This window comes from Halichoeres trimaculatus, unplaced genomic scaffold (assembly GCF_033239565.1).
Source record: "Halichoeres trimaculatus isolate MK-OKI-2021-1 unplaced genomic scaffold, fHalTri1.1 fHalTri1_scaffold_10, whole genome shotgun sequence".
NCBI lineage: Eukaryota > Metazoa > Chordata > Actinopteri > Labriformes > Labridae > Halichoeres > Halichoeres trimaculatus.
In genome coordinates, this window is record NW_027437187.1 from 27,076,478 (window position 1) to 27,103,395 (window position 26,918).

The window sequence follows — 26,918 nt, forward strand, 5'->3', positions numbered from 1 at the left end:
AAATTCCCTCAGGGTTGAATCCTGATTTTGACCTTTTAACTGTAGTAAGATTTTAAGCATATCAATAAATAACCCAAGATGAATGAGTTGCATTTGTTTTTCTTCGCCCTCCTGATTTGACTGCTGAGACTCACCTCCCGATCAACATTTAAGATATCAGTCTGTGAGGCTTCTTTGAGACGGGCGATCTCCTCTGCCGGCGTCTCCTGCTCCCTCACCACCTCCTGCTGCCTGAGTGAGGCCTCCAGCTCCTGTATGTCACTGCTGACCACATCATCCCTGCGCCTAAGCTGGGACTAAAAACAACAAAAGACACAAGAAACAGTTAAAATTTCAGCCAAAGTTGAACTCAAGTGATGCTAAAGTTTTTTTCGGCGGTCACACAATACCTGCACACTTCTTAAGTGGTTTTCCCTATTGAATGAGTGACTGCGAGAGGGTGTGTTCTCCTGGCTACCACCCCGGATGGACAGCCCCTTCTTTTTCTCCCTGAGGGTGCCCTGTTGGTGGCGCCTTATCCTCTCCAGCTGCTCCTCGACGCTCATCCTGGGCCGGCCGCTCTCTGCAGAACTCATCTGCTGCTCCACCGCGCTGCGTGGTCGCTCCTGTGAGCCAGAGATGACAACAACAGACATTAAGCCAGGGAAGGACGCAAAAAGAACACACATCATGGAGCAGCTGATAATGAAGTAATGCTACGAGACAAATGCCGCACATGACCGCAGTTTGGGCGTGTGGCTGCATTGCTTCATGGTGTGGTTTAGTCAGATTTCATCGCTTTAAATACACAGCACTTTTAAAACAGTTTGAACTTGACAGAGCAGGAAAATATTCTCTCCTCTGGCAAAATTACATGTTCTGGAAAGAGTTTTTGTGTTTTTCAATAAAGTTTGAGGTCATAAGTCATAAAAAAGTACAACAATGACAGGGAAAAGACTTCTGAGTGTTCAGTCTCAGAGGGAAAAAGTAGCAGTCCAAACACATATGGAAGCAACTTGACTGGCTGCTGTGCACGCACACTCGCTCCTGCTGGCACGCATGGCTGCATTCAGAGAGGCTGGGGGCTTAATAATGCCTCAGCAGGAGAGGCAGATGATGTGACGTGAATCGAGGGGAAGTTGTTCACATTCAGCAGTGTCGTGCTTGAGGGGATGGCAGATCTGGATTCAGTCCACAGCCTGGAGGGGGGAGACTCCACTGTCCAGATTGTTCAAGAGGTTGATTTAAAAAGGACTTAGCTGAACTCTACAGGCCTGTGACACAGTCTTCTACAACCACAGGCGGCGTGAACTGCTGCTGTATGATAGTATGTCAGCAACTGACGCATAAAAAGTCCAAAATGCAAACAAAAACAGAAACAGCAAAAACAGGGCACACCCTACACTGTGGTGCAGTAATGACATGTTTAGTATGTTTAAGTTGATCATGTTGGAGGCTGGAAACTGCACAAACCAAGCTTGGCATCATTTTTATAACAGGCGGGTTCCATGAGCATGAGACATGCCAGGCCATGTGACGAGTGGCCTCTTCTGCCACATGTTTCACTATCAAACAAGCGTTTAATAATCCAAAGAACCAATTAAGAGATGAGTAAATGCAATTCAAGGATATCAAATGGAGGCCTGTTTGCTGCTGCCCACGAGAGGCTCACAACGCAGAGATAAGAAGAAAGAAGGCCAAGAGCTAAAAGCATTGGTTAACCATTTTAATCTTTTTTTTCATTCTACAGCCTAAAGACATGAGATGAGTTATTTGAAATAAGTGCTCTGTAGTTTTACATTGTTAAAGACCCAGAGTAAGTGTCAGGAATGGTAGTTCTAGAAATATCTACTGTTTCAAAAGGTTAAAAAAAATGTAGAATAGTCTAAAGTCACAGTTAGAAGTCACAAGAGTCCAAAGTTACAAGTTAAGGGACTCACCGTTCTTGGATCTGGCTTTTTGCTCTTCCTTAAGGTGACATATGAAGCTATGGAGGATGAATCGGGCACTGGGGATTTGGTCCTGGGTGGGACAATGCCGACTGGGTAGGACATTCCTGCAGGAAGCAAAAACAAAAGGTCAGTCAGCATACCCGTCCAGTGAAAGAGCCCCAGTACTGGTGCACTAACTTAATCATAAGCCTGCACTTGTATGAGAACTGGAAAATGTAAAACAATGTGTATTCCCATGTGCAAAAACTAAAAAAAAAAAAAAAAATGTCTGCACTTCTGGGAAATTGCAGTTTTTGTGGAGCATCTGCACTGTCAGGTTCGCTTTTGTTTGCAGCACAATCATTCATCTTCAGAACATCTGGATTATGCTGTGCAAGCTGTTTGATCCAATCTCAGCAAAGTTTGCTCTTCTGGGAAATTCTCAACCCTGTCTGCAGAGAACTGGGATGTAATGTTGCATAAGGTCTTATCAAAGTCAAGAGAGATGGATAACTTATTATGATGTCTCTGCTTGGTTACGCTTTACTGTAAGAAAAATACAAGTCAAAGTACCATTCAGCCATACCTTTGTTTCCAGAATGTTCAGACGGGTGTTCAGATCTGTCCTCTCCATTGCTCTCATCCACCTCAGTGACTGTGGTGAGTTCTGGTTCACTCTTATACAGCCTGTAGTCTGGGCCCTGATGATAAGGAAAGAATAAATTCAGCACATAAAGAACCGCTCGATTTCAAGTCATGGAGAGTTTGGTTCAAACTTAGTCGGATAGCTTTTCAATATGTAAAGTTTTTACTATGAGGATGACTTCAGAGACAGAGATATTTTTTCTACCAGGCCATCTTGAAGTACAAGAATATAAAGTTTGAGGAAAAACTCTCCATGTGGTTTGAGGTCAACAGACTGTTTTACAGCCAAATAAAAAGGAAGCAGCAGGCAAACACATTCACAGTCAGACATGTCCTAGATTTAAACCAAAGAATGAGCACAACAAAACTCCAACAAAATGACTTTATTTCAACTCAGAAGAGGAAAGAAGGACATGTCAGTTCAACTTAAAGGAGAGAAATATAGATGCAAGAGGCTTCACAAAAAAAGATACAATGGAAAAAAAGGGATGAAATCAAACTAAAAAAATCCCAAAACATGAGACATCTGTCAAACTGAAACTGAAAACCACAGCGAGCAATGGCATGTGATGACACAGCTGAGGGCGGGGTCAGCCATGAGGTCAACAGGTCAACAAGCTTACGCTGTGCGTGCCGTTCCTGTGATTAGACTTCCTGTCTTCCGGCCTGTGGAGGGATGAAGTGCGCGCACCGGAATGAGAGAGCTGGTTGGGCGCCGTGGGGGGGTGGGGCTCGTAGGACTGGGGTAGGGGTGGCCGCGGGGGTACTGAGTCCTCCTCCTGGGGATTATACAGGGCATGACAGGACAGGAAGCAAGGTGACACATGGTGCCAACACCATGCACGCTAAGGGCAACAGCCATCTGGCGCAGCGGAGCTGTGACCCACAGGGCAACCAAACGGACTGATGAAGCAGAGAGGGCTCTGCATGCTGTCACATGGCTGGTGACACATCCTCTGATACCAGCGCTCATTCTGACCATGAGCAGAGCCGGCACAGTGAGCACTCAGACAAAGATGGTAAGGAAAAGTGACTAAAAGAAACCATAGGGCTGCACAGATAATGATCATTTCCAGAATCCCAGCTCATATCTTTTCCCCTCCTGATACGCAAAGATTAGTATTATTCAACAAAGAAGCCTCTGTGTGTATTAAAAGGGGAATGAAATAGGAAAACACTTTTCTTTTATGTCACTTTTGGGCTTCTGCTTCCTCCCATTTATAGGGTTAATTGTTTGACGATAAATTACCAACATTTCAAAACTCAAAACTTTTAAAATCACGATAAAACGCAACAAATAATCTTGCAGAGTTCCAGCATTATTGTTTAATGGTCCTGTAGATCAACAGATTTAAATGCTGATGGGGTGGTTTGGTTTCTTTTTCTGCTCCCTCACCTCGTTTTTGTGCTTGCTGAAGTTGTTCTTGGACCCGTAGTAGTTCATACCGTCGACAGCATTTCTCTGAGCTTTGTGTTTACTGAGCGCCTCCATCACATCTTGAATCCCCCAGAGTTCCTTCTGGATGCGTACGTGCTGCTGGCTGGGAGGCTCCGTCTGTGGGGGGAGCACAGAAAACACACATGTTCACATCACAGTCAACCTTACCTAACCCTATCTCAGGACACAGTGAAGAGAGAGGCAGATCGTTATTATCTCCTCACTGATGACAGGTTTGTCTGTAAGTGAAGGGCACTTGAACAGACGATGTCCAGGCTCTCTGTTGGCCCTCTGTCTCCTCGACTCTGACTTATCACTGGCTCAGGCTCAAACAGGAATAAGAACATTTCTCCGTCTCTGAACTTCTCTAACGACGAAGGACAAGATAAAAGACTGATTTAATTAAGCTGTGCTCTATCATTGCTACAGTCATCAATCACTCACAGTATCCTTTGATCTCTCTGCTACCTCCCTTAACACTGCAGCTAAGAGCAGCAGAGCATAGTCTTTGTTTTCCCCAACGTAAAAATGAACCATAGAAGAAGGATGACTGTGTGTTTAGGTGATCTGCCACATTTTAAACTTTCACTAAAGTCAGTAGAATTCATAACACAACCCAAAGTGTGTCTGTTTAACCATAAAAGAGAGTAAGCAGGAGATTTAGTGTGAAGGACAATCCTACCTGAGGGCTACCAAGTGCTTCAAGCTGCTCGAGAAGGTTGTTCTTTGCCAAAGTCACATCTCCTTCCAGCTTGTCATAGTCCCTCCAGGAACGCTCCAGCTCCTGGATAAGATGGAGATACACTTTATGAATGACAGGGAATTTAATTCTACAAGCACAAGTATGGGTGCATGTTGTGTTCGCGAATGTGCTGCATGACTCACGGCTGTGACTCTGGAAAGCTCTCTGCAGGTGCTGAGCAGCCCGCTCTGCAGTAGATCTCTCTGCTGGATCACGCTCTGCATGGCAGCAGGGTTATCACAGCCCATCTCTATCTCCTGGCTGGCTGACAGGAGTGCTGTCTCCAGGGTGTGCTAAGAGAAGAAACCACATATCAAATACACATACAGCATGAGAATGTGATTTGTCACTGTAACCTTTACAAAAACAGTCAACTTCAGCAAAGTCAGAGAGGATTATTCAGCCAGGCCAACTTTTTTTGGCTCATGTTATTTGCTCAGCTATTTCTGACAAAGGCATTAAAATAGATGTAAGAGAGTACACAATGTGCATTTATAAGACCTGTGATTAATCAGGTGTTTAGTAAACAAAGTGTCACAATGAAAAATTGAGGTCAGTAGTTGTCTGATCCTAAACAATGAATCAAATCTCTAAAATAAAACAGGAAAAGCAAATCAGTTGTCGTCTTCTGTCCCTATTCAATCAATTACCTCGCTAACCTGTCAATAAATAGAACTCTCAGTGGAGAAACTGATCAATCACTGATCACCTCAAGAACCTCAATGTTTTTTCTCAATTGAGAAAAGAGTTTATGCAGCATTTAGCTGTTTGTTTAAAGCAAATACATCAAGGTAGGAAAAGGAAGTCTCTGTTATGCCTGTGACAGGCAGCAAAACATGCATCCATCAGGCAAATACACATCACACAGAAGAAACTAACATAAACTGGAATCAGAAATAAATCCAATGAACTGTTGAAATAACAAGTTATAGATAGAGAAGATCATAATTTGTGCAGGCGGGTGGAAATATCTCTAGCACACTTGCACTTTCCCAAGGTAGGCCTCAAGGGTCAGTCCTAGGGCCCCTTTTATTCATCATTTGCATCAGCAATATAAATCAATGTTTTCAATGCAAATTTACACTTTTATGATGATGTAACGCATTGCTCTGCGCCAACTTACAAACTACTGACAAGACAAAAACCATGCTGTACCCCAGTGAACAATTAAATCCTCCAAACCTGCCATCAATCAGCACCCTTGAGGGAAGGCAGACTGAACTTATATCCCACTACAGATACCACTGAATTTTAATTGATGACTCTTCAAGTTTTACTCCTCACATTCAGCAGCTTGTAAAAAGGTTGAAACTAAAGTTGGGTTTTCATTGCAGAATCAGATCCTGCCTTTCTTTTGAAGCCTTTCTTCAGTGTGCGGAGACTCCAGGCCACCTCATGGCCTGGAGTCTCCGCACACTAACCCTAACCCCTAGATTACTTTTAGTGAGGGGTGTGTTTGTTTTGGAATTAAATGGAGATCAGATCAAAACAAGACAATTTTTAACTGTATACAACACGCTGAGGTAAGGTATTTATCAGTACAGTTACATGGTGCTACTTTTTGAAAAGTGACATCTAAATTCCATCAAATCAAACGATGTAGAAGTCGGCTATATATTAGTGACATTGGTGCTCCGACACATCTGTATGCTAACATGACAACAAGGAAACACTGTCAGTTTGTTTGTAGTTTAGTAGCCGTTTATATTTAGTGCAGCTGGCAGCCTGGTGCTATAAGATAAGTCCATAATGTATAACTAGTAAATCCTGGTTAGCTGTGTCCTGCTAGTCATCTACCAAGCAGAGCTAACGTAACCTCACTCTTCATTTTATTGATAGACTCTAAAGTTTGAACAGACCACTGCAGAATACCTGCTGACTGTGGGTTGGAATTAACATTATCACAAACAGTTTAACCCCTGTGTTAAAGAGCGATGCAGCCTGAGCTAAAGGCTAATTAGCCTTTAGCTCGAGCTATATTAGCCTGTAGCTTTCCTCTGCTCTTCTGTCCTTTTTCTGTCTGACAGTTAGGCTCTTGTGTCCACCATCACTACAAAATTAGTCATAGAAATAGTTTTTAGCAGACAAAAACACAGATCTCTGTGTTTTATCTTTTCTCACTACCAAACTTCATCAGCCGGTGTGGTGTTGCCATAAAGACCTAGGCATGCCGTAAATCAATCTGGTCGACCCAAACTGGAAGTAACAATTTAAAATAACCTGTAACCAGCAGTATTAGTGCTGACAATCTCATTTTAAAGTGTGAATTATGATCAGGCATATATCTAGAAGGCAGACTTTTTCAAAATCACTTTCAAACTCCTTACAGACCCTTGAATTTGCCCCCCTAGCCTTTGAAAACTTAATCATTTTTATACATGTTAAAAGGTAATGATGACAAATGTGCCTGTTTTACCTTCTCTCTGTACAGCTGCTGAAGTTTCTCCTCCTGTGTCCTCACCAGTTTATCCTGCTCACACAACCGGCTCAGTTTGCTCTGCAGAGAAGAACAGCAGTCATGACTCATCATGTCATTAATGATCGATCACGTCATCTCAAAGTGGACTTACATCAATGTCCTCCTCTGGCACACATGTGTAGGCGTGATGGCTGTACTCTTCTGGACTCAGCTGTGAAGAAACACTGAATATTACTCAGAGTCTCCAAATATCCCCATGCAGAAATCTGGAGATCGAATGCAGTATCATGACAGGGCTTTCTCAGTGAGCCATGGGATTTGAAACTCATTTTTCCCTGAATCAGACAAGTTCAATTAGAAACCAAGACTGGTAGTTCAGCCAGTCTAAACAAAGACACTGGTGCCTCGTGTTTCATCACCTACAGATGTTTGTCTTCATGAGCACAACACAGGGGGGAATTAGGAAACAATGCTGCTTTCTAAATGAAGTCAAAGCATAAGCTGTCCACAAACTATGTGTTCTCTGGAAAAAGCTAGTTTCTCCTATGACCGACTAAAAGTTGTGGTCAGAATGAGCTGAGGTAAGTTGAAGTGCAATTTAATGACATAACCACAAATCTCCCGAGGACTGAATTATGCTAACAAAGCCCTGACTCATAAAGGTGATGCTAAAATACAGTCTGAAGTTACCTCAATCGAATTATCTTGTATCATCATAACATTTAACTTATCTTATGGAAGAGACACCACTGATTGTGCAGGGCGCATCGCTGTCACTGCATTGGATCCCATGTTTTTGCAAATTGCTTCACCATTCAGCCACTCCTCTTAAACTATAAGCAACACAATTACAGTCCAAAAGTATGAGGACAATGCAATAATCCTGTTTTGTGTTTCTGCTTACATTGGATTTAAAAAAGATAATGTCTAATTTACAACCTGATTGGGCTCCACAAAAAATGATTAAGAAACTCTTACTTATTCATTTTCTTTAAAGCTTGATAAAATATGAAGCATCACATTTCAAACTATTTAACGTTGGTTGTTCTGGTTGTACAGTTTGAAAAAGTCACTTTCTTGCACCTTAAAACCACCTGAAGCTATGTGGACATGTCAACCTCAAAGAAATTATTCATTCTTTTAAATCCAATGTCTGCAGAGCCAACACAACAAAGAATGACTCACTGTCCAAATACCTTTAGACATGACTGTAAACCAACGCTCTGCACACCTGCACTCTTTCACACACTTTCCAAAGCACCTTCTTCCTCAGCTGAACCACACAGCACAGTTAAAGCAGGTGGGACCGAGAACCACACGGCATTCCACACAGAACATGCAAACTCTCCCACGGCTCAGGGAGGTTCACTGTGGGGATGTGTCGTGTGGATTACAAGTGGCGTTGGGGGAGGAGGAAGAGACGAGGAGGAAGAGGAGGGAGGGAAGGGAGACAGACTTCTGGCAGCCGAACAGGTGGAAATGCAGCTGTTGCCTGGTCGATGAATGGTCGGAGGATAAGGGCGAGTAGGGCAAGGGAGGGGGCGGTTTTTCAGCGACACTTTTACACCCAGTTGGGTGATCACAAAAGTGGCAAAATGATGTCATGGCCGTCATCACACACAAACAGGCTCTTCTTATCCTTTTCACCAGCAGAATGACAATAGAGAGGAAGAAATGCAAAGAACCAATAATGTGTGCCCAGGATCAATCCCAATCTCCACCTTGAATCCTAAGACATGAACTCTAACAAACCTGAAGGACTTAAGGGGTGCAGTGTGCATTTCCTGACTCCTTCAGAGTTTGAGGTGAGATAAAAATGAATGAGAAACACTAACATGACAACCACAATGCCTAGAATAAGCTGAACCATAAAAAGGCATTGATAATTACCCTTTGGGAATATTACTCAGGAACACAAACAAGACACAATCAACCACAAGCGTGGAAAAACTCCAGTGGCCACTAAAGGATAAATCACCACACATAGGCTTTCTTTGTCTGGATTTAGGTACTTTGCTTTGAAATTCTAGTTCTATTTCAATTCACAAACATTTTTTTAATATAACAAGGCTGATGCACAATGTTTTAATTAGTGCTGTCAAACAATTAACTTTTTAAGTTGCAATTAACCCCATGATTGTTCTTATTTAGCCCACTCAGTTAAAACAAATTAACCAAACATTTCTCCTAAAATGTGCTTCAAAGGGAAATATTTCAAGTTTTATTGCTCTTTTCAACATGAAGCTAGACATATATGAGCAAATGCGTTTCTGTGAATATTGCAAAGAATGAAAATAATGACAAATACTTTCCAGATAAATGTCCAGAAAAGTTTAAGGTTGACCAAAGTTTTTGTTTTTCTTTTTTAAGCAGCTCAACACAAAACAACGGTCCCAATTCATTTTCCAAGATCATTTTCTGGATCCTTCATCGTCAAAACAAATAATCTCACACAATACAATTGTGTCTAACCTCATGAAACAAAGGCCACAGAGGATGTCTGCAGTGAAGATGCCTTGAAAACATTTGGGAGGAGGAGGAGGACTCCCTGTATTGGTTTTGTTTTGGCTTTCAGCTGTATTTGAGACTGAATGTACTGTGGTGGTAACTCCATCTGCATAATCAGCAGATTAAATTCTTCTTAGTGAGAGGAGCTGAACTTGCTACTTTAAGACTCATTTCATTACCAATTTCTGCCCAAGGAGGCTCATTTAGGCTTGCCATCCACTTTGCGACTGCTGCATTAGTGCTGTTAAAAGAAACCTGTGCTACCACTTTATTTGACAGCACTAGTTTTTACACACCGCCCCATTTCCAATGAACTGTGGGTAATTCCTGAAGGAAAGTCTAAAGACTCCTTAAAAGAGCATAACTTGAAGCCCCCATCAGAGCCCTTGATGATTTGACAGTCAGACAGTCAGACAGCATTAAGCACTCACACACTTAGCACACCTCAGTGTATGTGAGTCTGTCAGCGTGGAGATTGGGATTAAGCCCTCAAAGACATCTGTCTTAATACTCAACGTCACTGGGTCCCCCCGGCCGTATCAGATATAGTTGATTCCACAACCGATGCTCGAGAGTGCTTTGAATTTTACCCTTTAAACCATCACACTTATTAAGTTGCACTAGATGGCTCCAAGATGACTCTAAATGGAGATTTTCTTCTGCATTTAGCTGAAGATTGTGGAACATTAACCAGTAAAGCAAAGGGCAGAGACGTACAAAGTCTGGTGATTCACAGTTAAGTCATTTTGACTAGGATCCCCCTGCAAAGTTCAAGAGACCGGGCAAATGAAAGGGAAAAGATGATAACAGGCAAACCCTCACTGGTTAGGACTCCAGACAGAAACAAAATGAAAAGTTTAAACTTTTTTTTAACCAAAATGATCTGAATGAAACCACTGATTTCGCTTTTCATTCAGGACAAAGCCACAGCTAACCAATCACTTAACATTCCTGGTGTAAACCTGGCTACAACACATGAGCTTGTGACGAAGGGTTTAACTAAGGGGTAAAGCAAACACACCAACTACTCTTTGACAAGTCATGTCCGTTCTTGCATGACTTCTTCATTAAGAGAACAATCAAAAGCAATGGATGAGGTGGTGCCAGTGAAACAAAACCATACATAAAGACCGGTTCTCAAGATGCCATGAGGACTTAAACACTGGAGGAGGAGCATTGCAGCACGACAGACCAAAATAACGACAGCGACTGGTGAGGATGAGGCGGACCAAAGCCTACGGATGGCCTTACTTGCTGGTAAAGTTGAGGCCTTGAGGCAGAGTTCTCAATCATAGTGTGAGTCATGACGATTAAAGGGTCATTTTCCTTCATCTAGTCCAGTGTGGAGAGGAGTGATATGTCAATCGTCAGTTCAAAACAGTGCTTCATTTCAGAGACAACACCGACAACGTCTTTACACCTTGTAAACTTCTATAAAGCCGACTTGAACAGACACATGAGCATCCAGACAGGACGGGGATGGATACAGGAATAACTCAAGAAGCTGACAAACAAGATTGAGAGTAAAGTAATGTGTAAAGCTCTGAAATCTTAACTGATTGGAGTTGAAAGGTTCTCTTGAGGTTGTTCAATAGTTTATATGTAGCTTGCACTGTGTCTGGCAGCAGGAGGTAAATATTATTAGGAGTCATCACTTTGCAGGTAATGAAAAAATTTCCTAACAGCTGTGAGAAAATTCAGTTAAATAATGAAACCTTCCCCACTTTATTTATTGTTAAATAGATGTTATCGTGCCCCTATGTGCCAAGCAGTATGCATGTAATTGCTTAAACTCTCAAAGCACTTTAGAGCAATATAAGGAGAATATAAAGATTGAATATTTCCATACAGGCCCCTAGAAAGCAACATTAATATTGCACATAAAAGGCCTGTTCAGGTTTTATATTAACTTTTATGTGAGAAATAACTTTTTATTGTGTGCACAATTCAAGCTAACACTAAATGCATTTTACCAATCATTGTAGGTGCACTTTAACTTAGTACTGCCTTGTTTAGTGTAACTACAGAACTGCATAAAATGTAACACCACATATTTCTACCAAGTTGGCCAATTAAGACTTTGTACAACTTGTTTCATTTGTACTTGATTTGATTTAAAACTCCGGTGAGAATTTCTGTGTTATTTTATGTTTATGTTCTAGTCATAAACTAAGAAACCAAACACATCTAGTTAGTTTAGCTGACAATGAAATTAGGGATGAATGAATGATGATGCCCAGCATTTCAGTGAGGACATAGCAAACTAGCTTGGGAAATAAATGCTGCGGTATGTGACATCAGTCCATGCTTAAAATTCTAACACTGTATTATTTATTTATGGTAAGTTGGCTGAGCATTAAACAGGGAGTCAAATGAATATCACACGGCAGCACTGCACCATGTTCTAAAATAGCACTAGCAGAGTTCAGTTCATGACAGGGAGAGACAGGGTCATGCATTCATGCACTACCCCACCTGATTGTCCAAATACATGAGGTTCCTTTGGAGGTGATGTGAGAGAATGTCGTTCTAACATCAGCAGCAAAGAGATCAGAGAAAAGGCAACAGAGAGTCAGACAAAAGAAAAGGTCACATTCATACTTGGGTGCTCTCATTCTCTCTGTCATACCCACACAGACACACACACGGACACAGACTATCTCATACACGGGCATCTCATGTCCAGTTACCCAAATATAACAGGACAGGAAGGAACGCAGGAGCAGCCAAGGTGGAAAATAAGGTCAGGTAGTGGATGTGCTATAAAAGGGAAAAGAATGAAAGTGCTGTGGGATAAAGCTGCAAAGTTACCAAATGGCTTTACACTGCTTGACCTACAATCATGGAAGGCAGGCTCAGCAACACTTAAACTACACCACTTTAAGTGTGTGTGTTTTACTAAACTTGGCAAGATAATGATAACGTTTTAAAAATGGGGGGTGCTCAAAGTAAATTTCCTCATTAGGCTTCACTGACCTACTTCAGGAGTGGTCAAATCTGTAGTGTGACGTCTTGGAAGAGACTTAAAATCCAGTCCTGCATTAACAATTTCCAGTGACAGTATGTATTAGCTTTCTTTGTCAATCACATCTTAAGCTGACTAATGGATCTGACTTTGATATTTGGATCAAATTTGTTTGGATTGAAATCATGGTCAGACTATTGTTGTTAAATAAGAACTTTGTGTTTCCAGATGCTTCACAAGTAATGGAAAAAAGTCGAAAGTAAGATCTTCGTAAGTCAAGTTTAGCCCTTTGTGGAGAAACTGCCTTCTGCAGCGACTCTCTTTTCCATTAATCATCCATGTTTCGAGACCAAAAGAATCCTCTTGATCCAGATGAATAATGGCAGTGGGTAAAGATGGCATACACACACACTAACACACACCCCTACTGCAGGATCTCCGGGGGCCTGACCTTTGGGTTGTTGCCATCCACGTTTAGTTGCATAAGCTGTGCTACAGTGTGCTCCCGGATACTGTTTAGCTCTGCCTGCTGCCGCCGCAGCTTTATCAGCAGCAGAGTCAGTTCCTCGGGCTGCGAGGGAAGGAGGGAGGAGGAAAGGACGACACATAGCCACAAGGAGGCAAGGACGCACCACAGTGGGAGCAGGAGAGGAAAGGAAAGGAGAGAACACACCAGGACAGGAGTTTAGAGGAACAAAGCTCCCAAAAGGTGAAAAGTTGTTATATCTTGGTGTTTAAGTTTCATGCAGCTCAGGGACATGAGAATATCCAAGGTGTTACAGCAGTCAGCAGCATGCAAAATACACACATCCACTCGAGACAGAAAAACAGTTTAGCACTTAATACAGCATTCAGTTCATACTTTCCCTGCTCCATGAGGACACAGTCCTGATCAGGCTTAGAGAGCTGTGAGTGACAGGGTTTTTAAGTCTCCACTGATGTGAAGCAAGTGAAAGGAGCTCCAAAAGTGAGAAACACCCTAAATCCTAACACTTGGAACATGCATCTGAATTCTGCCTAAATCTGTCTCTAAAGATTCTGTCACAATGTCTTCTTGGAAAGCAATGAAGGGCGGGAAGAGTTAGAGAAGGAGGGTAGGTGGTGATTTGGAAACAGCCTTGTCACTCATAAGAGTCCAATTAAACCTAAATGAATGAGTGTGTCAGTCGGGAGGGGAATTACTCGCTTGTGTACAGGAGTTTGTCAGACACAGATGGGGACAACATGAATTAGGACTCACTGTTTTGCCCTGGAGAGACTGAGCGCTGATGGTCTGGACTGGGATCCCTGCAGGCATAGACCTCCTGTCAGGTGTGTAGGCATACTGCTGGATACAGGAAGCAGTGACAAAGAGTGGTTTAACACATCACAAAGAAGATGATAAGCATGTGTGTCGCTCCACAGAGAAATACAAGAGGTACAAATGCACACATATGTGCACTTTATTTTGCAGATAAATGTTTAAGAGGGCAACATTAAAAATAAAACAGCATTTTACCCCATAAACTACTTCTTGTTATAGTGCACACTCTGACATCTTCTTCTCCTTAGTCGTTTTTTGCCAAACTGTTCACATTTTACTCACTTGAGAATCAAAATTCCCATCTCACATTTATGTCCTCCATAAAAATGATTGGTATTTAGCTTATAATGCTTGAAAACATGATGAAAAGTACTTGATGGGTGGATGCAAATTGTAAAACCCAGAAAGGGTATTAACTTTTAAAAGCCACCAGGCTTAATGGATGCCTTTTGTTCCAGAAAATCTGAAGAACACTCTGCCAACAAATTTTACTTCTTAAGTGAAGTAAGTTCTTAATGGGAACTGTTGACAGCATGTTTGGCACTGACTGAAGGATAAGATTTTTGATGCTGGGAGCAGAAACAAAACTCAGCTTGATATAATCTGAAAGATAATACCCACTAATCAGTAAAGCTTCAGATGTCTGCATTAAGATATCTGATAAGCAGTTCCGCTGCTTATTTTTGTGATATGGATTTATCTCTAACCTTGTTAGGTTGTGGTCTGTGCCGCCTGTCCATGCTCATGTCTCTTCTGTAGCTGGGTGAAGACAGCTCTGATCGAGCGCTGCTCATGTTGTAGGACCTCATCGGAGAGTAGCCTCCGTACATGGACAGAGAGCCGTGGGAGGGCGAAGGCGGGATGGAGTGGCTGGGTGCAGCGTGCTCTGACAGGTTGATCATGGTTTTAGGACTGGCCATGTTGCTGTAGAGCCCCTGCTGTCTGCAGTAGGCCTGCCTCTGCTGCCACTCAAATAACTGCCACATAGTGTCGTCGCGCATGGAGCGGCGCTTGTCAGCTGGTGAGGGACCCAGGGCTTGGTCGTACAGCGATGGGGATATGCTGCAGATGCTGTCCCGCTGCGCCATGCTATTCCTGGGCATGCTGCAGTAACCGTCACCATAATGAGGCATATAGGGGACTCGATGGCTTGGCATGTTTCTAGGCAGAGTTTGGTATGATGTAATGCTGCAGGGAGACAGAACAGAGTCAGTCGATACAAATAGATCAAAACAATCACAGAGATGAATTTCACATTTCTTGACTAACTTCATGAAGTGTTAGATCAGGGGTAGGCAACCTTGGGTACGGGTGCCTTCGCTGGCACGTGAGGCTATTTAAGTTGGCATGTAGAGAATAATTACAAAGAGGCAGAAATAAACAAATAGATAACAAAACAGTTGTTTTCTCAAGAAATTGAGCATACCCTAAATGTTCTTATGTATAAATTAAAAAAATAACATTCAATAATATATTCAAATCAAGACGTTACAAGTGCCTGAAAGTGTCTTGCAAGTGTGACACTGCAAATCTCTCTATCGCTAGTTTGCAATTGCAACAATTCAGCAGTGTTATTATGGCAAGCAAACCAAGTTCCAGTCATTGTTTCCAACATAGTTGAACAAGGGAGTATGGATTTATTGCCAGAGATTAACAGAGATTAGGCGATATGCACCTTTTGCTGTAAAAGTGTGGTATGTAGGACATCAAAAACAGCATCAGCAAAGTATGTGTAACAGAATAGCACAATCAAAACGTTCTCTACTGTTAAAGACCAGGCAACAGAGGGGAATTTTACCATTTCTCACGGCATAGCTAAGCATGGAAAACCATTTGCTGACATGGAATACATAAAGGAGACTTTCCTGTTGACTGCTGATGGTCTTATGAAAGAAGCAAGAATTGGCACTTTGAGTATGAGTGTATTTTTAAGTGGCACAAGTCATGGAAAAGGCCGCCTATCCCTGCCGTAGATTATCACAAGAGACATTAGTGAAAGCTTTAAAAACCTGGTGGATCCAAAAAAAACTCCAGTCTTGTCATTTTAATGGACACAGTGTGAATTTGTCACTCTGCAAAGGACAAATTAACGCCGTCCAGTGACTACAAAGCTTTGAAAAGCTCCACTTCCACAGTGGGTTCAAAGTCAGTGCAGCTGGCATCAAGAGAGCTTCCTACTGCTACTCCCTGACAGATTGTTGCTCACCAGTTTAAGCCCTGAAGCACAGAAAGAAGCCTGTGATTACACGGAAACTAAATATCCTTCAGGAGAATATTCATGTAATGACAAAGAGAGATTGCTGAAAGACTTGAGGAGGTGTGTGTGCACACACTTATCACAGAGGGCCACAGTGGGGAAAAAGCGGCCATTTGAGAATTATATCCATGTTAACCTTTTACACTTGTGGGTGTGGACCATATTCATATGTTTTGATGAATTTAGAAAAGAAGCGTACAGAGAAAACATGGGGGACTGTGAGCACGAGCCAGGCAACGGTAAACAGATGGAGAGACAGACACCAGCAGACGGCCAAGCAGGCAGACAGGCCGACATGGTGAGAGAGCAAGTTTAATCTCCACCAATTAAAAATGAGACTCTCACAGCAGGGTGAGAGAATCAGGCAGCAACTCTGCTAACAGCTCTGCTCGGCTATTGTGTATCCCCAGCTCTACTTGGAGCACACTCAGTAGTGTAATATCAAAGCGTTTAAGTCACAGAGTCAGTGTGGAGCGGGTGAATCCTCTGGCTTTAACACAGCTTTACAGGAAGAAACAGGTCTAAGGAGCTTTGGAAAATTTGCATATGTTCTGTGTGTGGGCACTCAGGTGCTTAGGGAGAATCTCTCCTGTCTCAATGAGCAGGTGAATCAGCATTTATAGATGACACTAAGTTTTGCCAAGTTCAGCTTTGTGCTGTCAAAGTAGGACAAGATAAGTCACATGACCTTAAATAACTTTATAGTTTTATTCTTTACTTTTGCAGCCACGAATCTGACATCACACAAAGATGTACACACAGTGTGTCACATGATCAAACCAACCTCCTCGTGTCGTCATCCTGGTTTCGCCCTCTCTGTGTGCGGACCCACTGCTCCAGCTGCTGCATAGAGCTGGTCCTGCTCAGGGTGCGGTCTGGTTCATGTGTGGGACTCCTCTGAGGAGGACCCCCAGTCCCGTTAGCCGGACACTGCTCCCCAGATCCATTGACCCGAGGGCTGCGGTGTAACCCGTCTATTTCTGCAGGGGTCTGCGGCGAGGCGATGTTAGCTTTGACGGCTGCTGCCTGAGCTGGCTGCAGTTTGATGCTGTTGATCTTCGTGAGAGGACGTTCCCGCTCAGCCCCGTCTTTCTGGAAGCCGTAGCGTTCCGCGTCTCGCTGCTTCTGCTCGTCTTCTGGCGCGGTGGACGTGACTGCTACAGTGTGTTCATGAACGACCTCACGGTTTTTTTCGTTGTTTTGGATTTCGGGCTGGGTGAGCGGCAGCCTGTTGTTGGCGACATGATTGATCTCTTGTGGTCCACATTGTTCCACTTTTAGCTTGTCCAGTCTGAGAAAAAGACAAAGATCAGGGCTTAATATGAAATCACAAGATTATCAAGAATAACTTGGGCAGGTGTCAGAAGGTTATAACTTGTATCTTTGTCTATATTTGATTAACCACACAGCTGAGGTTACACCCTTCAACATAGATCGTCTGTAAAAGTGTTTAAAACAAAGCTCTGACTATAAATAAAGCCCCCCAGACCCAACTCACCACCTCACCTCAGTCTGAACAAAGAGAAAGTGCAAAGAAAATGGGTGGAGCTGCACAATGTTTCTTCCAGCTGTCAGAGGAGGCCAGGCGTGTTAAAGGAAATCAGATATCTCCAATAAAACACAGCCTGTGAATTTGCAACTCCCTTTTGCCTCCTCTCTAGAAGCCCTATCTGCAGCTCTTTGGTCCTTAGGGAGATCTGCAGAGGTAATAGAAACCACTGCTCTCTGGCCTCAGACAGACTCAAGGTCACAGCTTCAAAGTTTGGCAAATTCTCCTCCGCAGAACGGCTCACTGGGTTAGCAATAGGAGGGCGAAGGGAAAGACACCCCTTCACAGTTTCCCTTGTATCCATTTAAATAGTCACGTAATGTCTTCTCCAGCTTTCTGTGGCTGCACCAGCGAAGCAGAGATTATCATAGGCCCTATGAAAGGTCTTGCGCATTTATTCATACTTGTTTAAAGGGGATGTAGGTGTCCTAACAGGTAAAAAGGTCTTTATACTGGCTCTTGAATGCTCTTCTTTCATCCTCCCTGCTTTAAATGTGATAAAACGAGTCTCTAGAATTAAGGCAGTAGATAACCTGAAATGTAGACACCTCTTCAAAGATAGATAACAGAATTCTGTCAAATAGATAACCTTAAATCAACAGTAAATCTGTCCAATTTATCAGCCCTGTTCAGCAGATTTCAGGCACTACTAGGCTGTGTAATTACAAAACACTTTACTAATACGCCTCTGCTCGCCCATGTAGAAAGAGGGCATTAGACAGGCGAGCTGCCAAATCACCGACATTTAACACAGTTAAAAAAGGAAGGGAGAAAAAAACTGTCCTGATGAGTCAGTGATCCTGATCAGCCTGCACAGCTGTGCACAGCATCCCCTCACAACCTGCAGCATGCAATTACAGCCCGTTTGTGCCCACATGCACAAGGAATTCTCCTATGTAAAAGTTCAGCATTAAAAAGCAGTTGCATAACATAAGAGACAGTCACAATATATTGAACCTAAGGATAAGAAACATCAGATGTGTGTGCTTAACTGTTGCTTGACAACTTAAAAGGATCTCAAAGTGTTTTTTTATCAATAAAAATGCGACAAAGAATTACTGGGATGCATGAGGGAAAACAAGGTCAATTACTCTCGTTTCAAGAAATGTCCTCATGTGCCTTTTTCAAATGTCGTCTCCTCCACTCGAGTGAAAAACTGCGCTCTCCCGGCTTCAGATAAAATACAGCCTCTCTGTACAAATGGTTGCATTAGTGATGCTTCTACAAACCTTTTGACCGGCTCTGAATGCACGAGTGCAGCGTCTGTCATCACTTTCATCCAGGACTCCATGTCTTTGGCTGTGTCGCTGCAAAAATAGTACGTCCTCATGTTGGGATGTGTGGCCTGTCGTGAGAGTGGAGACAGACAGAGGTTACCTGGAAAAGAGAGGAGACGATTATCACGTCAGCTGGGATGATTTAACATGAAGGTTCACCACCAAATAAAAGACTGTTTGTGTAGCATTGAATACTTCAGGAATGCCTTGTCATAGGTGAGACTGCAGTTGTAGAAAATGCAACCTTGGTTAACCTTTGTGATATGCATAACACTTAATCAGGTCACCTGATTGGTCCCTGAGCTGTAGGACTTACCACAAAGTGCGCTGTGAGAGTGACCGGATGGTCCGTACTGGCTCTGTGTGCTTGCAGCGAACAAACCCGTTTATTGTCAAATCCAGACCCAGAGAGAGAAAAACAACATGCTTAGTGAAAAACCTCAATATCCTGTTTACCAATGTCTGAGAAATACTCTTTACTCTGACCTCTATATGGATGAGAAACTTTTAATGACATGGACAGTTAGACCACAACAAGAGGGGGACAGGAGGAGTTCAGAAAGAAAACTTTAAAGTCAAAAAGTCATCCCATTCCTGAGTGAATCCCTGTAAACTTAAGGTCGTACCCTGCTCTTAGTTTCCTCCCTCCTTCCCTCTCCCCCTCGCTCTTGGTCTAAGTTGGAAAAAGGAGTGGGCTGTGTGGTTGCAGAGACCTTGGGCAGACTCCTGGGCGTCTGTGTTTGGCTGTACTTGGCAGGTCAACTTTTTTTTTGTCTCTTAGGTTTTATGAAGGAACCACAGTCAAGTGCTGTATACACCATAAAATATTCCTGTTGCCCTACAGCTTGGGGTTTCCGAGTCATCTAACGCCACGCTGGAGAAATACTGCACCACTGGCACCAGAAAACTCTCTTCTCATATCAGTGTTGGTCAGCTTTCCTCGTGCACAAATCAAGAAGATTTAGAGAATAACTTGTACTACTTCACAATCAATCAACTGGGAATTATAACTTGAGCACAGAAATGTTCAAAGTAAAGTAAACCTAGAGGATGATTTATATCAAACAGTGCTGTAATATACGGCCAACCTTCAAACTGCATACCAGGGACTTAAAGGAAGCTTTGTACACCAAGCTCTTATCAATTTATTTTATTAAAGCTTTAAATTTCACTAATTACTGCCTGACTTTTCTCTGCTCTCGTCCATAACATTCAGTCTAACAAAGTTTGACAGGAATGAAAACATGCACTGACCTTGAAGGCATATTTTCTGTTAATGTGATCATCCACAGACAGCATGGATATGTGAAAGCTTGGTAAGAGGATGCTGCCAAGTATCCCCTCCTCTTTTTCATCTGTGGAGAAAGAAAAAGGACACGCTGTTACACGCTTGAGGAGGTTTTTTTTTTTTTTTTAATTTTATTGTCTGTAAACTTCAACTCAACTCTGATGGGGAGCAATAATTTGTAGAAGCAAAATAAGGCGAGAGACAAATCAAGGGGAATGTGAAAGAAAGACGGAGAAGAGTGCGCTGGTCAGCTGGGCAGTGTCCAATCAGCAGAAAAGCATTGATTCAATGTCCCATGCACGCAGGCTTGTCTAATCCTCATTAAGTTAGCAGACAGGGCTCCACATTGACAATGGAGCTCTCTCCACAGGGGGGATTAAATTGAGTCCCGAGTTTTAGGCAGAGAATTGCTTAAACCTCCTAATTTGATACAAGCAATCTGCACTGCTCACCCAAAACAGTGCAGGAAGGCAGAGAGTATCAGGAAAACGAGTGCTGCCGTCCCATAGGTCCAGCATATGTGCTTGTTTGTGTGTCTACAGGAGATGTAACGTTATGTAAGTACTCAGTGATCCAGACTGAGATGAATTAGGCTCATAAGATGGAGAAAGACTCTGCAGATGAACTCTGGTCAGCCTCTGGTTGTGGTGAGGTAAAACAGCCTGCCCTGGAGCAAACCTAAAGCCCTGGATCCATTTCTAAACTCAGAAGGATTGGAGTATTTATCTATTTCCCTGCATCAGCTTTACCTGCTGCCCACTAGCCCCACATTTATTTATTCATGAAGCCTCCACATCCCTCTCTAACAATCATGGAGGATATTGCAGAGAAGTCTTAACATTGTGCAAGACTCAATAATAGTCTGATAACAACAGCAGATAGCGGTTTAGTTCAGAGGAGGGGCAGCACAGTCCACGACCTCTCCGCCAGTCTCCGCTGATGGATAGATTTCTCTACATGTCTGTCTGGATAAAGCCTTTGGGGTCGGCTGCTGGCTGTGGCTTTTGTCAGTCAGTGGGCGGAAAGAGGGCGACAGGACTGGCAGACACCAGAAATAACACAGACGAGATGTCACCCTGATCAGCAGCAGAGATGACTGTATCCGTATGGAATGACAGAGGGACGCGGTGCAGCGAGCCTTCTTTTATTCTGTTTAGCAGCAGGCGAACGCTACAGTTACCTGACAAGGTAAACAGTTCTTTTTAGTAGGAAAGCTCTAAGTGCTCTCTGAACACAGCTGTGTCAATATTTGAAATGAACATTAGTCCAGAGGAGCGAGATACCAGCTCAACAGCAGCTTAGTCAATAGCATCTTACATAAAGGATCAGATTGAAAACTTGCTGCTCATCCACTGAGGAAAAGGAGTTTATCAGGGCAGCCTGGTTTTAATAAACTGATGTAAACTCTAAAACTGTACAAGGACTACTAAAAACAGGCTGTCATAAAAATACAAGCCTCAGACTGTGATTAAGGTGTGATGGTTTATTAAAATCAAACATCAAATAAGAAGAAGAGGAATAGTTCATGTTTTTGCGTTTGGTCAAACTATAATTTTTTATTAGTTGGTTAAGAAATTAAAGGTTCTCCTCACTAAATTGCAGAACCATGTAATACCACACATTTCCAGAAGCACGATCAAAGACGAAATATCAAAGTGAACCTTCCAAAGTGGATTTAGAAGAGCATGCTTAACTATTGGCCGCATACGTTTTGTTTAATGAAACTGAATCCTAGTCTTACGCTCGTATAAAACCACTGCATAAAAACAGCATCATCTCTGGAAAATGTTTTAGCATTATGACTTCATCCGAGTCCTGTTCAAAGCTGTGGCTTTTCCAGTGGAAATATGATCCCTTAAATCACAAATCAGACATCAGGGAAGCTCTTTCAATTAAGATGTTGCTTTAGTTGAACCTGACATGCTGCCTTCCACACGGGCTTGGGTCCAGAGTCGTTAATAACTACTAAAAGCATGGCTGCTGGTTCTGGAGGTCACTGCTTTGAAGTGCCGATCGAAAGCCATCATTGTTGTAGGCAATGCAGGGCTAATAAAACGTGTTAGTGCATCAGCTGCAAGGTCAGGACTCACCTCTGTAGTAGAAGAGGCACAGATCAGACAGCACAAACCACCTCTTTTTCCACAGCTTCATCCCTGTACTGTCCTGGAAAGACACCAGAGGAACAGAGCACTGTTAGTTCACAAACTAAGCAGACAAAAGCAACCAAATCAATTTTAGTTTCAAAGTTAGATCTGAAAGTATACCAAAAAATCTGTTACAAAGTGGCTCTGGCTAAGTTGACAATGATTGACAGGCTAGAAACCGAGTATCCTTTGTTGTCTGTACTGTTATACTGTAAATCATCCTTCAATGAAGATGTTTGAGGCTAACACACTTTGTTCTGTTTTCACCCAGTTTTGCATATTCTTGGAGTGAGCGTAATTTATTTTGTTCAAAAGACACATTTCATCCCTTGTAAGCACTAAAGACAACAGAGAGCTTCTCTGTTTTACAGTTTCAACAAAATAAACAGCTTTTAACTTTAAAAGGAAGACTGTTCTTTTTATTATTCAACAGAGAGTAACAGAATATACCTCCTGTGCTTAAATTGTGCTTCAGTGCAGCACTGCTGTGATCAAGGGGGTTTCAGGCTGCTGCTTGAGAAGGATGAAGGGTGAGGAAAAGGGTATTAACTCCTCCGGTTGCTTTATTGGAAAACTTGAGCAGAGTCCCTAATCGAGGATTGGACACGAAGACAAAAGTGGGGGGAGGGACCTCTGCAACTGTGTCATTATGGTGAAACAGCATGTGGGCAGCAGTTTACTTTAAATGGAAATCCAATTCCATGAGCCAGGGTGTTTAACACATTAGTATCAAAAAGTTAGGATACCAGATGCTGCTCAGAGTGTTGGTAATGCAGGCGCATAACAGAAAGATTCTAACTTCCTGCTTTTAGCATATTCACCACCTTTCCAGCATTCAATCAAGGTTTTATCCCCTGATTTTACAGAATGCTAATGAATAAACTGAATCAAAGGTTCTGTCAGATCTCCTCTGCTGAGGCTGGAAGGGGAAAACGGGGCTTTCACCATCACATCAATCACTGTGGCATTTTGTTCTCCCGATGGATCAACTGGAGGGCTGCAGCTTTTCCCCAGCCAAGGACCTCAATAGCTTCCAGGTTTCAATGAGGCAGGAAAATAAAAGTGCAAATCCAGCTTTTATTCACGGTAGCAGATTTGTGGGCCTTTCCCTTGATCTGCGTCACCCTGATTGAGGTCCCCAAAGAAGAAGCAGCTGGCAGCAGAACCAAAGGAAGCCATCATGTGTTCACAAAGCTGCACCAGGAGGCTGCAATCAAAACTAAATGAGTCTCCCACTTAAAAAGCATGAGAGAGTCCTGTCTGACCACGAGCAGCCTCAAGCACCCCCTTTTCACCCTCCTGTAAGTAACCAGGGAGCTGTGATGAGGGACTGGAATTCAAACAGTGGCCGCTCTGGATGACCGGCTGTGCAGAAACACTGGACAAAGAAATGCTCAGATCCTTAAAGACATCAAAAGCTTCTTCTGTGCTTATCCTCAGATGGGTGTAGCAAGTTTTGAAAGTGGGAGACGCCAACCCTGTTCTACAAGTAATAAGGAGGAAACTGTCCCAGAACTACTGTATCAACGTAAAAGCGGCTCAGGTTTGTTGCTTTAGTACAAACACTTTCCATATTTCAACTCATTTTTCTTCATAACAATCATCTTTGTGTGCACATTTTCATCAATCAAATCAATTCTTAGCAAGCGTACAGTGAATGAATATCAATAAGGGCTGTGGATATGACGTATTGATTGTAACTCTTGTGAGTGGCTTTTGTGTCGTGTTGATTTTGGCGCCCTCTGTGGACGTTGCAGTACTGTCTGAAATAGATGTAATCACTATACTGTTTTCTAATTAATAAAGTTCTTGTATTCTACCTTGCTTATCTTAAAGGCCCCATATTGTGCAAAAATCACTTTATAAAGTCTTTTAGTGAAATTTGTGGGTCTTTGGCTTTCCTCCCAGCTCACAAAACGTGATATTTAATGACAAAATCTGTACTTAGTAGTGCTTGTGAATGTAAAATCCTGACCTAAAACGAGCTGTTTGGATTTTGGGGATGTGCCGACGTCAGCGATTCCCTTTTTTAACCAATCAGGAGCAAGCCTGACCTGATTGGTACACCGGAGCTGATAGCCCCAAACCCCCTCCCCGCCAACTCCTCTCCCCGCTGCTGGAGAGAAATCTCTCCAGCAGCGGGGAGGAGAATGCCAAAGTTGAAGAGCCATCACTGCTCTGTTTTTGACTGTAAACAGCCACATAGTTCCATGCACAAGCTTCCCATCTCAAAAGAAGACAAGACTAAGTGGCTAGAGTTCATTTATCAAGGAAATGTGCCAGCTACACTCAGTAAAACTGTGCATGTGTGTGCGAGTCACTTCACGGCCGACTGCTTTTCCGACTTTAGACAGTACAACAGAGGGCTAGGGAATAGACTGGTCCTGAATCCAGGCACATTACCAACCATCCGCCAGACCCTGGAAATGTGAGTATTTGAAATGTGTGCTGTGGAGCAGATGTAAGAGCTTTTCCTCAGTGTCCTGTACTTAGTTGTGCTTGTGAATGTAAAATCCTGACCTAAAACGAACTGTTTGGATTTTGGGGATTTGCCGACGTCAGCGATTCCCTTTTTTGACCTATCAGGAGCAAGTCTGACCTGATTGGTCCACCGGACCAGATAGCCCAAACCTTTGATTGCCCAGCATTTAACTCACAATAAATCTAGGTGCTATAATAATCTCTAAAAGCTTCTGCAGCCTTATCTTGTCTGTTACCCCGCAGCTCCATTTATGCCCAACAAGCGTTTAGAAAGTAGTAAGTGCCCCTTTGATGTACTCTTTTGCTGTTTTTGGTCAGCACTGAATTCACTATCAAGCTCAGTCTATTTCTGAACACGCTAAAAAGCTTCTTACAGCAGTTTTAAGTATAAAGCCATGACTTGTACTGATTTTTTCAATCCTTTAACCCTAAACAGAATGTGTTATATCTCCTATTAGTGGTCTACATCATTATGTCATAGTGTTATCAGTAGTTCTTAAAATAAAACATAAAGATGAAATACTCTTTCACATTGTACCTCCTAGCAGCCACAGATACAGCTTTAATTGTTGCACACTTACACGTTCAGTGAAACTTACTAAATAAGCATGCTAAAGTTTTTGATTAGTATTAAATAAATAGTACAGTGTTCATTTATTTCTGTGCTTGTATCTAAGGGTTGATTTGTACAAATAACGAGCATAACACCATGATCACCTCAGAAACTATGAAAAATACTTTTCCAATTTAATAAACTCGAGTGTTTGATCACCATCCACTACAGCTTAAGTATTAAACCAGGACAGACATCGTCTCTCTGACCATGGCAACAAAAGATTGATGCTGAAGCCTCATTACACAATTTCTAACAAGGCTTTTGGGATTGCATTTGCCAACACCAGTGTTATGTAATGGCTCATCAGTGTTTCTATTAGATAGTAATCAATCCAGCATCTGTTTAGAAATCTGCCTGACATACACACACACTGACACTGCTAGTAAAGCCAATCTGCTCGATTGGTGCTGCCCTTAATTCTGGAGATATATTTGTGTTTACCTGTTTATAAAGCCAGTTCCTCTTGATTACTGGTGCACTGGGATTCCTCCTGATGGAGTTGGATCTCTTCCCAAAGTTGTGGATTTTCTTTGAAGGTCTAGAGGGCTACAAACACAGTACAAGAGACAATGAGCAGCTGAGGAAAACACATCTTTCTGAACTCCTCTCAAACTTCCCAAGGCATTGAAATATGATCCCTTTGATTTTCCGTTATTCCCCTCCCGATACTGACATGCACGGTAATCCCATCTTCATGTGAGTCACTCACTCGTCCTGCTGGGCTGCTGGGGTTTGCGGCTTGGTCCGAGCCGCCTGTGTAGTTGGAGGCCTCACTCATGGTGCTCAGCGGCCGTTCCTTTTTCTCATTCGCCGACACTTTGGGGGCAGATCTGGAAAAAGACACAAAGCAAAGGAAAAAGCATATAAGGCATAAGTCATCAGCCGAAAATAAAGACTCCTTTGACCTGAAAACATGAACAAGAAAAGGAGGAAGCTCTTTATTGTCTGTTCTGTGATCATTCCTCTGAAGTTCAAACCTTCATATAATGAGATCTCAACATGGGCCTATGAATCAAGCCAATTACTCCCACCCTGTCACTGTGGATACATTCCCCTCTCTCTAACAGCTTTAAATGGTCTGAAGCCTGCCTGACAGACCGAAATGCAGCAGTGAATCAGAACAGACTGACTATAAAGGGCTCAAGTTTTATAAAGCAAAAGTTGAAAGCACAGCAAGGTTAAATGCAGCGGCCGCAGAACGGTACACCATGTGAAATAAGTTGTCTCTGGTCTATGGAGATGTCCTACATTCTTTAGGAGGGGAACAAAGCTGAGGTCCACGGGGAATAGGGGAAGGAAAACCAGAGTAGAGCAGAAATACTGCAGCAGTAAAAAAGAAAAAAGTGTTATCTCTCTGATGTATCCGTTCCAGGTCA

General features: G+C 42.7%; 1 protein-coding gene across 21 annotated transcripts in view; it reads right to left on the bottom strand.

Annotated features, from left to right (window-relative positions):
* LOC141795967 (pleckstrin homology domain-containing family A member 5-like) overlaps positions 1-26,918 on the bottom strand; it is a 101,346-nt gene that overhangs the window by 3,950 nt on the left and 70,478 nt on the right. For 5 of the 21 annotated variants that reach the window (XM_074676786.1, XM_074676788.1, XM_074676782.1 and 2 more), the window contains 21 exons: positions 26,216-26,372; positions 25,984-26,088; positions 22,392-22,464; positions 20,268-20,368; positions 18,966-19,081; positions 16,972-17,478; positions 14,638-15,118; positions 13,868-13,954; positions 13,079-13,198; positions 12,138-12,191; positions 10,914-10,994; positions 7,306-7,365; positions 7,152-7,232; positions 4,879-5,028; positions 4,676-4,777; positions 3,952-4,110; positions 3,179-3,334; positions 2,497-2,611; positions 1,920-2,035; positions 390-605; positions 135-296 (listed from right to left, as the gene is read on the bottom strand). In XM_074676786.1, coding sequence (XP_074532887.1) covers positions 135-296; positions 390-605; positions 1,920-2,035; positions 2,497-2,611; positions 3,179-3,334; positions 3,952-4,110; positions 4,676-4,777; positions 4,879-5,028; positions 7,152-7,232; positions 7,306-7,365; positions 10,914-10,994; positions 12,138-12,191; positions 13,079-13,198; positions 13,868-13,954; positions 14,638-15,118; positions 16,972-17,478; positions 18,966-19,081; positions 20,268-20,368; positions 22,392-22,464; positions 25,984-26,088; positions 26,216-26,372 — 3,199 coding nt within the window. Of the gene's footprint in view, positions 1-134; positions 297-389; positions 606-1,919; positions 2,036-2,496; positions 2,612-3,178; positions 3,335-3,951; positions 4,111-4,675; positions 4,778-4,878; positions 5,029-7,151; positions 7,233-7,305; positions 7,366-10,913; positions 10,995-12,137; positions 12,192-13,078; positions 13,199-13,867; positions 13,955-14,637; positions 15,119-16,971; positions 17,479-18,965; positions 19,114-19,329; positions 20,202-20,267; positions 20,369-22,391; positions 22,465-25,983; positions 26,089-26,215; positions 26,373-26,918 lie in introns of those variants that run through there. The other 16 variants (XM_074676790.1, XM_074676787.1, XM_074676789.1 and 13 more) reach the window with 14 other exon arrangements.